Here is a 12,014-nt window from a genome sequence, read left to right on the forward strand (position 1 = left end):
TTGAGTGGTTTTCCTATTTCAAAAATGGTGAAATGTCAGTTGATGACTAACCTCCTACTGATGGTCTTTCCACAGCCCAAACATATGAAAATGTTGAAAACATTCATGCATTCATCAACAAATATTGACAACGGATAATTGAAGAAATTGAGACACAGTTGGGAGTCACTTGGAGTTCAGTACAGCAAACCTGTGACAGTAGATTTGGAATGAAAAGGGTGGCTGCCATATTTGTGCCAAAACTTCTGACTATTGAATGATAACAAGGTCTTGTGAAGCATTCTGTGCTTTGAAAGAAGAATGCTGAAATGATCCAAACTTTTTTTTAAAATTATCACAAGTGACAAAACTTCGTGTTATGCTTATGACCCTGAATAAAAGCAACAATGAAGTCAGTGGAAGACTTCAAGTTCACCTCGCCCCAAGGAAGCTCATCAAGTGGTCCATTCAGAGTTTGTTCCGCAGTGTCAGACTCTTAACCAAGCTTTCTACTTGGAAGTTTTGAAAAGATTGTGTAACAGTGTGCACTGGAAGCAGCCTGATTTGTGAAAGTTGGGCAACTGGTTTTTCCACCATGATAATGCTCTTGCTCTCACAGCCCTGACTGTACAACAGTTCTTCACCAAAAAATGGTATGACCCCTGCTCCTCATCCCCCATACTCACCCAACCCTGCCTCATGTAACTTAGTTTTGTTTCCTAGAATGAAAAAAGGCAGGAAAGGAAAGGGTTTTGCTGATGTTGCTGAGGTCAAGAAAAAAAAACAATGGAGAAGAATTTAAACAATGTTTTGAAAAATGGAGTAAAAGAATAGACAACTGTAATAGTGGAAGTGGAGAGTACTTTGATAGGCACTGAAAGTTTGTGCTTAAAATGTGAATAAGTTTGTTTAAAAAAAAGTTCAGTTTCTTCTGGGTACCCCGTTATGTAGCCAAAATAAGAGTGCATTTGGTACACATTTGGATAAAGAATAACATGTGGTAGGAAATATGGAGGAAGATATGGAAGTGTTGCATAAGGAACCAAAAGGACAATTATTGAACCTCCCAGAAGAAATGGAAGTTTACGAACACAGAAAATGGCAACTGGGATTCCTGCTGAATGAATAGAATGAGCTTAACTTGTATGCTTATTCGAATGTATTCAGAAACCTGCTAGTTTTAGCAGTGCCCTGGATCTCAGCAGCTTGTTGTGCAGTCATGTGAGCTGGCCACCAGTGGTGAGCAGACTGTACTTTCTTCCACAGTCTCCGACGCAGGAGAACAAAACCTCCTTACGGAGAAACCACAGGGAAGCACCACTGAGATTCCACTCAAAATGTGTCATTGTCTATTAAGATTTTTATTAATAGTCACTGTGTGTTAATTATCTTACTTATGATTATGTTTGTTTTGTCATGCTGATAGATTTTGATTAATAGATGTGATGTTCCTTTTAAACTTTTTATTCTGACTTTAGCACAAGTATGTGTTATTTATTTTGCCAGGTTAGGAGCCTCCTATTATTACTGTTTACATTTTTTATGTGAATTTTTAAGCATGAGTTTTATTTCCATAGACTGTATGCTGATTCATTTTTTGCTGTCAGATGGCCTTTTTTGCCATATGAAAAAAAATTAATTGGTGACTATGCATACTACATTTTAACTATTTAATTTATGATAGCGGTTAGTCTGTACCCTGGCATTAGTATCCTCCACTGGCCTCAGTTATTTATATAAATACATGGTGCACCCAGACCATTAACAGCTTTATTACATACCTACATATACAGAATATTTTTATGTTATGTATGTTTGGTATGCATGGCTGTTAATCATAATGTACATATTTTTTTCTGATATATCACTAGACTTGTTATAGAAATCAATTAAGCTAATGCAACTTATGTTCTTGCACCACTGTTATTCTATTCTAACAGAACCAAAGAGGACACTGGCCAAAATCAGTAGTTGCAAATTGTACAATTTCTGTGCTCAAGAAGGATCTTTGCAAATAAAGTGTCTATATGCATTGGTTTACCTTCCTTTAATCCATCTTCTTGGATGTATTCTAGGGTCAGTATTGCTTTGCATGTTGCAACATTTCTTTGCAACCCAACTGGTCTTCCCTGAGGGTGGCCTCTAACATCTTTTTTCAGTTCTTCTGTAAATAATTGATGTCTGTATTTTGAAACTGTGAGTCATTCAACTGACGGTTTGGTAATATTCACACCTGCCAGCACATTCCTTTTTTGGAAATGGAAATACTACATTCATCTTCAAGTCTGAGGATATTTCATTTGTCTTATATACCTTGCGTACAAGGTGGAATAATTTTCCCATGGCTTACTCTCCCAAGGTATAAATAATTCTGATGAAATGTCATCTGCTCTGCAACCCTGTTTCAACTTAGGTCTTTCATTGTTCTGTCTTATTCTTCATGCAGTATCACAGTTCCCATCATCTTCCTTTACTTTCTCTTTCATTTCTATAATATTGTCTTCATGTTAATTTCCTTTGTATAGCCCTACCACACAATCCCTCTGCCTTGCAGTTTTCCTTTATTTCTCTTTGGTACTGGCTTGCAATCAAGGATCTTAATATTCATACAGCAGCTTCTTGTTTCTCCAAAGGTCTCTTTAATGCCCATATAGGTGGGATCTACCTTTCCCATACTCATGTATGCTTCTGTACCTATGCATCTGTCCTGTAGTTATACCTCTTTAGTCATTATGTGGTTTCTGACACTCTTGTTTTTTAGGTAACTGTATGCTCATTTGCCTGCTTCATTGGCTCCATTATTATATTTTTTCCTTTTGACAATTAATTTCAGTACATCATTTGTTATCTAAGGGTTTCTACGAGGCCTTGTCATTTTGCCTATATTATACAGTGCTGCTTTAAAGATTTAATGTCTCAAAGCTACCCATTCGACTTCAACTGTGTTTCTGATTTTTGCCAATTGTTACATAATGTTCCTTTTGACAATATATTGTAACTGGATAGATAAAAAAAGGGCCAGAGAAGTCTAGGTAAAAGGCAAGATTTCACAAAAGTCACCCAGAACTGTGCTCACAGGAGACTCCGGTCTGGTAGTCTGGTAGGTCTCCCTGACTCACAGTTCTGGTGACTCTTCCGAAATCTACCTCTTTTCCTAGACATCTCCAGTCCTTTTCCTTCACCCTTCTTCCTTCCCCTTCAACCATTCTGCCTGAAGAAGAAGCCACTGGCTCTGAAAGCTTGCCTTTTACGTGTGTGTTCTGTCGGCACTTGGTAAGTAGATTTTTTATCTATCCAATTACAATATATTGTCAAAAATCGATTGTTTTTGTTGTTATACCAGCTAATGCTCCTTTTGAAACTCTCAGCAAACACTGGTCCTTTTCATTTATCCACACATTTCTGCAGTTTCTTCACTTTCAATTTGCAGTCCATAACCAATAAATTACACGAAGAGTCCATATCTGTCACTGGAAATGTTTTGCAATTTCAAATCTGCTTCTGAAATCTCTGCCTTATCATTATATAATCTATCTGAAATCTTTTGGTATCTCCAGGTCTCTTCCATGAACACACCCTTCTTTTTTGGGTCTTAAACCAGATGTCTTTAATGATTAAATTATACTCTGTGCAAAATTATACCAGGTGGCTTCCCCTTTCATTGCTTTCCCCTAGTCTATGTTCTGCTAATAGTTTTCCTTCCCTTCCTTTTTTTACAGTTGAATTTCAGTCTTCTGCCACAATCACAATTTCATTTCTGGTAACTATCAGAATAATTTTTGTTATCTCATTATAAAATCTTTCAGTCTCTTCATCATCTGCCATCTGTAGATCTACTAAGCATATACACCTGTATTAGGTTGGTGCATAAGTTCATAGCATTTTTTCATAAGATTAATAAACGCAACAGATATACATAAAGGAGACTTTAGTCATCAATAATATATTCTCATTCACTATTTACAACAGCCTGCCATACTGGGCTAACTTTTCAATTCTGTGACTGTAGAAATCATATGGTTTTGAGGTGAAGAACTTGTTGAACCTCATCAGGAAAGGAAGTTCCTCGAAGGTTGTTCGATAGAGATTGTGAAGGGTGAAAATCAGAGGGCACAAGATCAGGTGAATAACGTGGGGACCGAACGACTTCCCAATCCAACTCATATAGACTGTTTTTGTCAGTTTAGCAGAATACAGGTAGATGTTTTCATAGAGTAGCATCACTTTGCACAGTCTTCTTGGCTGTTGTTCTTGGATTCTGTCTGTAAAATGTCTCAGTTGTTGGTAGTAAATGTAAGCAGTGATGGTTACACCCCAGGGAAGCAACTCTTAGTACATCATACTGTCATTGTTCAACCAGATGCATAACGTTATTGTGGATGTGCGAAGGTCTTCACACAGGGAGTTTCTGTTTTGTTGGGCTCGTCAACCATTCCTTTCTTTTCCTTATGCTAGCATAAAAAACAAACTTTTGTCAAAAGTAATGATACAGGACAGGAATGGCTGCTGTTGCTGTGAGCGGATGTACGATGAGCAAGCAGAGGTCCATATGTGGCCACCTTCTGACTTTAGTGATTTTTGGTTTAGAGCATGCAGCACTCATGCACCCAATTTTTGAGCCCTCCCCACTGTATGCAAGTGTCCCACAATGGTAGATGATCATAGTTAATCAGATTTGCCAGTTCTTAAATGCACTGATGAGCATCAATGTGGATTAATGTGTATAAACAATCTTCATCTAACCATGAAGATCTTCCTGAACATGGAGAGACACTAACATCATAACGATCCTGCTTTTTTTTAAAAAAAAAAAAAAAAAAAAAAAACATTTTCTTGACATGCTCTGTCCAATGATATTATTTTGAACTCAAACAGATGAATATGCCAAAAATGTTCCGATTTCTCTGCTTGTTACTCCATTTTCTAGAATCTATAGGTCCACTCACAGTCTCCAAATGACAAAATGATAGTATATGATTCAAAAAGGAACACTGAACTACAAATAAAAAATGACAATTGATAAATAAATCCACAGCAGTCGGAATTACAACATGCAAAACTCAAACTATGATAGTGATGATAGCTGAAGAAATAAATTAAATTTTGTGCCACAGCTGGGACATGAACCCAGATTTCATTGCTTACTACATGGGTGTGCTAGCCATTACACCACCATTGTAGTATAGGTAACTCAGCTACACAGACTACCCTAGTCCAGTGCCCTCCCTAACACAAACTTAAATTCACATCTTCAGCTTAATTTCCCCCTCCTAAATTGTCACTATTTCTGAGGCTCTCCATCATTGTCATAGATAAAGTCAAGATTCGTACATCTCAAAGAAAATTTAATTATATGAGATCTACAAGACAAAAACGTTAAGAACTTATGCACCAATCTAATAGTATTGGGCCTGATATCACAATACTAATAACAACAACAATAATACTAATATGAATAATAATGATGATATTTATATACCGTACATGTAATAGTTTTAAAGCCTTGACCATTTTCATTTCTTTTCTGTATTCATATCAATAAAATTATATCAAAAATGTAATAGAACACATACAAGAAGAAGAAAATAGAATACAGCATATTAGATCCAGAATGAAATTTTCACTTTGCAACAGAGTGCATGCTGGTATGAAACTTCCTGGCAAATTAAAACTGTGTGCCAGACTGAGACTCAAACTCGAGAAGTTTGGAAGGTAGGAGACCAGGAAATGGTGGAAGTCAAGCTGTGAGAATGAGCTGTGAGTCACGCTTGGATAGCTCAGATGGTGCAGCACTTTCCTTCGGAAGACTAATGTTGCGAATTCGAGTCTCAGTTTGGCATATAGCTTTAATCTTCCAGGGAGTCAGCATATAGATGTTGTGATGGAAATATCTTCAAATAAAAGTTTACAACCAGTAATTTACTGGAATTGGATACATACCTAAAACAGTACAGCAGGTAACAAGAGTTCAGAAACATCTAACAAGGATAGGCCAAGACATTGGGATCACGGGTTTACTTCAAACTTTGTACATCTTTAGTAGGCGATTAAAACAACATAATGTGCACATGGTAAGGTTCATTATTCTGGCAGTCCTGAGAAAATTAGAAGAAAAGTTTTTCACGTCTGTTATGAAACTGATGTATCTATGCATAGATGCAGGATGTTAAGAGTTCATAGTGGTCAAGAGGTTAGTGTTCAGCTTCATAAGAAGAACATGTATGAGGTGACAGTTTGATTCCCACTTAAACATTCATTTTGGTAGTACAATGAACATTCTGTGGTATTCAATAATGTACATCTACACTATTCATTCTTGCTGCATTAGCAATGTCTCAATACTGTGTAGGTTAACTGCCAAAGGCAGTCAGCCTCTGTGTCTAAAGTCCAAATTAGTTCTGGGTAACTTACTAGAGAGCATGTTTTAGGGATTTCACAAATCATGAGAGGCACACATTTTCAGAAAAATCTCTATGCATTTCTTAATTTACTTGTCAATAGTTATAAATATGTTTGTTCTAATAATTAAATTTAATTAAAAATAGTAAGTAGTCAAATAAAATGAAATTCAATACAACTTCAAGCCAATACATGTGGTTTCCTTAATTATATTACCCTCAAATGTCACAAATTAAATATTATGACCAGTGATGAAAAAAATATAGATTAAAAATTAAGTCTGAGTGAAAGTCGAATTGTTGCCTCATACGGGTTCATCTTAGAAAGCTCGAACGCGATCCACTTATCCACGAACTCCAATGTTCCACACCGATACATTAGCTACACAATAGATGTGTAAAACTTATTTTGCGATTTTCTCGGAATTGCCTCAGTAATGCACCTTACTGCTTGCACATTATGTTGTTTTAATGCCCTACTAAAGATGTATAAAGTTTGAAGTAAATCTGTGATCCCAACATCATGCCCCCCCCCCCCCCCCAAGTTATTTTAAATAATAACTCTTTTAAAGTTCAACTAAATGAAGTCTGTGGACTTGCTTTACATCATCTGACAATCCATTAAAGAAATGTCTTTCTGCAGCATATGGGCAGCAGTCGATGTGATCAAATCTAGTTTGTTCACTTTAATGATATCTGTATGTTCATTATGCAATTTACTAAATTCTCTTTTACAAACATAATTCTGGTAAGATCCTGTACCAAGTACATACTTAGCAAATTGTCCTTTACGTAACAGTCCCTATGGATTGATGTTTACTCAGATTAACAGTTCTTCTGAGTACACTAACCACACAGACTGCAGGTATCCCAACACAAATCTGAATCCCGTGTTCCAGACTGGAGTAGATCAATCCACAGCAGATGCCTTTTTAAGTTGCTGGTCTGCAAGAGAGTCTAATAAGTATTCAGGATGTTGCAAAATGTCACATGCTCTTACAGGAGGTAGAATTGGTCAAAACTAGAATAAAAGTTCCCAAAAAGAAATTTTCACTCTGCTGTGGAGTGTGTGTTAATATGAAATTATGTACTAGATTAAAACTATTTTAGAAGAAAAGTTCCTATAATGAATCCACTGAAGCCAATCTATCCTCTCATTCCCACCTGTGTTTTACATAGAAGCAGACTCTATAGCCAGTGCTGTGTGGTTACCACATCTTCTTCACAGTGAATCATGCACTCTTTCAAATACACTTGGACATGTTTGGTTTACATCACATACATTGACCATACACCTCTGTAATGACAGCACAATGTCAAATGGTTGGACATACGTCAATGTTTTTAAATATTGCCATGATCAGACGCCCAACACATTACATTCCATTGAATGGGGAGGCAACATTATGAGATGTCCTTGAAAAATCCATCACTCCTGAAACATTGCAGTGAGATATTGTCGCACAATCCATGGGAAATGCGATAGTACCCCATCATGCATAAACAACAGTCACTGTCTTTCTTCAAGAGCAACATTTTCCAATAGCGCTGGTAATTTATCACACAGAAGTCACTGATACACAGCACCTATTAATCTGTTTGGTACAGCATATGGTCATAAGAGTCTGTCAGCGACAATTTCTACCCGTAAATGACTGCTTGAGAATTTGCCTCTGCCCACATGTGCATACTGTGGTTTACTATGCCACCTCTTGTGACAACCTACATCACCAAACTTCACATTGCTTGTCTCATGTAAAATGGCTCATACCTCAACAGGTATTGGTTTTCAGAAGTATCACTACAGGAACGTTTCTTCTACCTGTGACCAATACTACCTGTTGTATAAACATGTGACGTTTTTTAAACACCATTTGTGTTGCAGCTCCCAGTAATAATTTTTGTTGATATAGCTCACATTTGTGTTGTAATGCTGTGACTTCCCAGCAACTAGATAACCTGTATAATATCAAATAGTTATAAAAGCGATAAAAAGTATTTGTATTCATGTCTGCCACAATATAATCTACATGTAGTTACTCACCCACTTTCAGGGGTATCCCATCTACATTTGCACTTTTCTTCACCCATTTCATGAGCCATTCAAATATTCCTATATCACAGTGAACTGTTATGTCCATATTCTCCAAGTTCTGACCTGAATTCAAAAAGAGATGCTACACAATATGACATACCTGTAGCAATAATTCAAAACAGTAATAAAAAGAAGGTAATGGTTGGTACCTCTTGCCAACTCTGCAAAATACTCCATTTTGGAAATGAGAAGATTCTGGGAACATTTAAAATCCTTTTTCATTTTGTTTGCTTCATCACAGACATGAATTTCCACTTCAGACCTTCAAGATGAATTTGTAACTTCAGTTCAAGCATTTTATATTTTTATTAGAACTACATAAATTAAAAATAAATTAAGTGATAAACATGATATTTACTTAAAATAAAAGGGTGCAGTGTCTTTTGATTCAACATTATAGGTGATGAAGAGAAATATTAGTTCTGTACTTTAAACAAATGTTGAAAGCAGTAGGTATCTCGATTCTACAACGAAACTAAGCTTTGTACTTTAAACATTACAGGATTGACAGTTCATATTATGACTGTTTTAGCTAGCTCCACAGATGATGAAGAGATTGAAGAAATGTATTATGAGATAAAAGGAACTATTTAGATAGTCAAGGGAGATGAAAATTTAATAGTCATAGGGGACTGGAATTCGATAGTAGGAAAAGGACGAGAAGGAAAAGTAGTAGGTGAATACGGACTGGGAATAAGGAAGGAAAGAGGAAGTTTTCTTTTTTTTTAGAGTGCACAAGTACAGTGGTCATTCGCGCCCAGACTAAATTATGAATGCACTGCGAGGCACAATGTAAAAACAGCAACTAAAAAGGACAACACTATAAAAGGCACATTAACAGGCAAGGGATTAAAAGAAAACAGCATAATCAAAATGTCCTTAGACGCGCTTTTCAAGTGGATAAAATGAAGAACACGAGCAGCTGCTCCTGGGTCATCCGCTAAAATTTCACCGAGAGTACGTGGCAGGCCGAGATCAAGGTACAGCGTATTAAAATTCGGACAGGACGTTAAAATGTGGCATACCATCAGCAATTGCCCACATGGGCAGAACGGTGCCGGCGCAGCCATCAGCAGATGGCGGTGGCTGAACCGGCAGTGTCCAATCCATAACCGGGCCAAAACAACCTCCTCCCGCCGAAAATGGCGTGAAGAGGTTGTCCAAGCTTTGGGGAGAGGTTTCAAGGCCCGAAGCTTGTTTTCAGTAAGTGTAGACCAATCGGCATGCCACAGTGATAAAACGCGCTGGCAAATGACCCTGCTAAAATCAGATGAAGACACACAACAAGAAGCTGTCCACGGCATCTGCAGCTTCGTTCTCAGGGATACCGCCATGGCCAGGAACCCACATGAAGGTAACCGAAGAACCGTCATCCGTCAGATGCTGAAGAGAGCGTTGGATCCGGTGCACAAAAGGATGAACCGGATACGGATCACTGAGGCTCTGGATGGCGCTCAGGGAATCACAGCAGATGACATAAGCAGAGTGTCGGTGGCAGCGGATGTAAAGAACAGCCTGATAGAGGGCAAGTAGCTCAGCTGTGAAGACCGAACAATGGCCATGGAGCCGGTATTTGAAACTGTGTGCCCCGACAATAAAAGAACACCCGACATCGTCATTGGTCTTTGAGCCATGTGTATAAATGAAGATCGTATTAATGAACTTCGAACAAAGTTCGACAAACCGCGAGCGGTATACCGAAGCTGGGGTAACCTCCTTTGGGAGCAAGCTGAGGTCAAGGTGAACGCAAACCTGAGCCTGGAGCCAAGGTGGTGTTTGGCTTTTGCCCACTCGAAAGGTTGCAGGGAGTGGAAAATCAAGTTGCTGAAGGAGGTGACGAAACCGAACTCCCAGAGGTAGCAGGGCAGATACATACAACCCGTATTGATGGTCGAGAGATTCGCCAAAAAAGGAATGATAAGACGGGTGGTCGGGCATTGATAATAGCCGACAGGCATACCGACAAAGCAGTATATCGCGCCGGTAGGTTAGTGGCAAATCACTGGCTTCAGCATGAAAACTCTCGAAGGGACTAGTATAGAATGCTCTGATCGCAAGGCGTAACCCCCGATGTTGTATAGAGTTGAGGCAGCGTAAGGTGGACGGCCGTGTAGAGGAGTATACAAAGCTCCCATAATCCAGCTTTGAGTGGACGACCGATTGATATAGGCAAAGTAGGACTGTTCAATCCGCTCCCCATGATGTCCTGCTGAGAACACGGAGGACATTTAGGGAACGGGTAATGCACAGCCAAATATGACACATGTGGAGACCAGCTAAGTTTCCTGTCAAATGTAAGACCTAAAAATTTTGTTGTCTCCACGAATGGGAGAGCAACGGGACCGAGATGTAAGGACCGTGGGAGAAACTCTTCGTAGTGCCAGAAGCTAATACAGACCGTCTTCTCGGCAGAAAACCAGAAGCCATTGGCGACACTCCAGGAGTAAAGACGGTCAAGACAACACTGAAGACAAACCTCCAGAAAACATGTATGCTGCGCGCTGCAGTAGATGGTAAAATCGTCCATGAAAAGGGAACCTGATACATCAGCTGGGAGGCAATCCATTATTGGATTGATCGCTATGGCAAAGAGAACGACACTCAAAACTGAGCCCTGTGGCACCCCATTCTCCTGGCAAAAGGTGTCGGACAGGACAGAACCCACACATACCCTGAACTTTCAATCCATTAAAAATGCACGAATAAAAAGAGGGAGGCGACCGTGAAGGCCCCATGTATGCATGGTGCGGAGAACGCCCGCCCTCCAACAGGTGTCGTAAGTCTTCTCCAAATCAAAGAACACAGCCACTGTCTGGCGCTTCCACAAGAAGTTATTCATAATGAAGGTCGACGAGGTAACCAGATGGTCAACAGCAGAGCGGCGCCTACGAAATTCATATTGTACATTGGTAATTAGGCATCGAGTTTTGAGTAGCCAAACCAAACAAGGGTTAACCATTCATTCCATCACCTTACAGAAGATGCCTGGTAAAATTTGGCACAGAGCATAACTTAATCATCACTAACAATTGGTATAAGAATTATGAAAGAAGGTTGTATATGTGGAAGAGATCTGGAGACACTGGAAGGTTTAAGATTGACTATATAATGGTAAGACAAAAATTTAGAAACTAGGTTTTAAATTGTAAGACATTTCCGGAGCCAGATGTGGACTCTGGCCACAATTTATTGGTCATGAACTGTAGATTAAAACTGAAGAAAGTGCAAAAAGATGGGAATTTAAAGAGTTGGGGCCTGAATAAACTGAAAGAACCAGAGGTTTTAGAGAGTTCTAGAGGGAGCATTAGGAAACAGTTGACAAGAACAGAGGAAAGAAATACAGTAGAAGAAGAATAGGCAGCTTTGAGAGATGAATTAGTGAAGGCTGCAGAGTATCAAGCAGGTAAAAAGTTGAGGGCTAGAAGAAATCCTTGAGTAATACATGAGGTATTGAATTTAATTGATGAAAGGAGAGATGAGGCAGGCAAAAAAGAATACAAATGTCTCAAAAACGAGATTGACAGGAAGTGCAAAATGGCTAA

At 38.7% G+C, this 12,014-nt stretch overlaps 1 protein-coding gene across 1 annotated transcript in view; it reads right to left on the minus strand.

The window, feature by feature from the left end:
• The window catches only part of LOC124718684 (SANT and BTB domain regulator of class switch recombination-like), a 123,822-nt gene that overhangs the window by 103,368 nt on the left and 8,440 nt on the right, over nucleotides 1–12,014 (minus strand). The window contains exons 2-3 of the mRNA XM_047244308.1: nucleotides 8,622–8,734; nucleotides 8,422–8,535 (exon numbers count right to left, since the gene is read on the minus strand). Of these exons, the coding sequence (XP_047100264.1) occupies nucleotides 8,422–8,535; nucleotides 8,622–8,734 (227 nt within the window). The remainder of the gene's footprint in view (nucleotides 1–8,421; nucleotides 8,536–8,621; nucleotides 8,735–12,014) is intronic.

Source organism: Schistocerca piceifrons, chromosome 10 (genome assembly GCF_021461385.2).
Source record: "Schistocerca piceifrons isolate TAMUIC-IGC-003096 chromosome 10, iqSchPice1.1, whole genome shotgun sequence".
NCBI lineage: Eukaryota > Metazoa > Arthropoda > Insecta > Orthoptera > Acrididae > Schistocerca > Schistocerca piceifrons.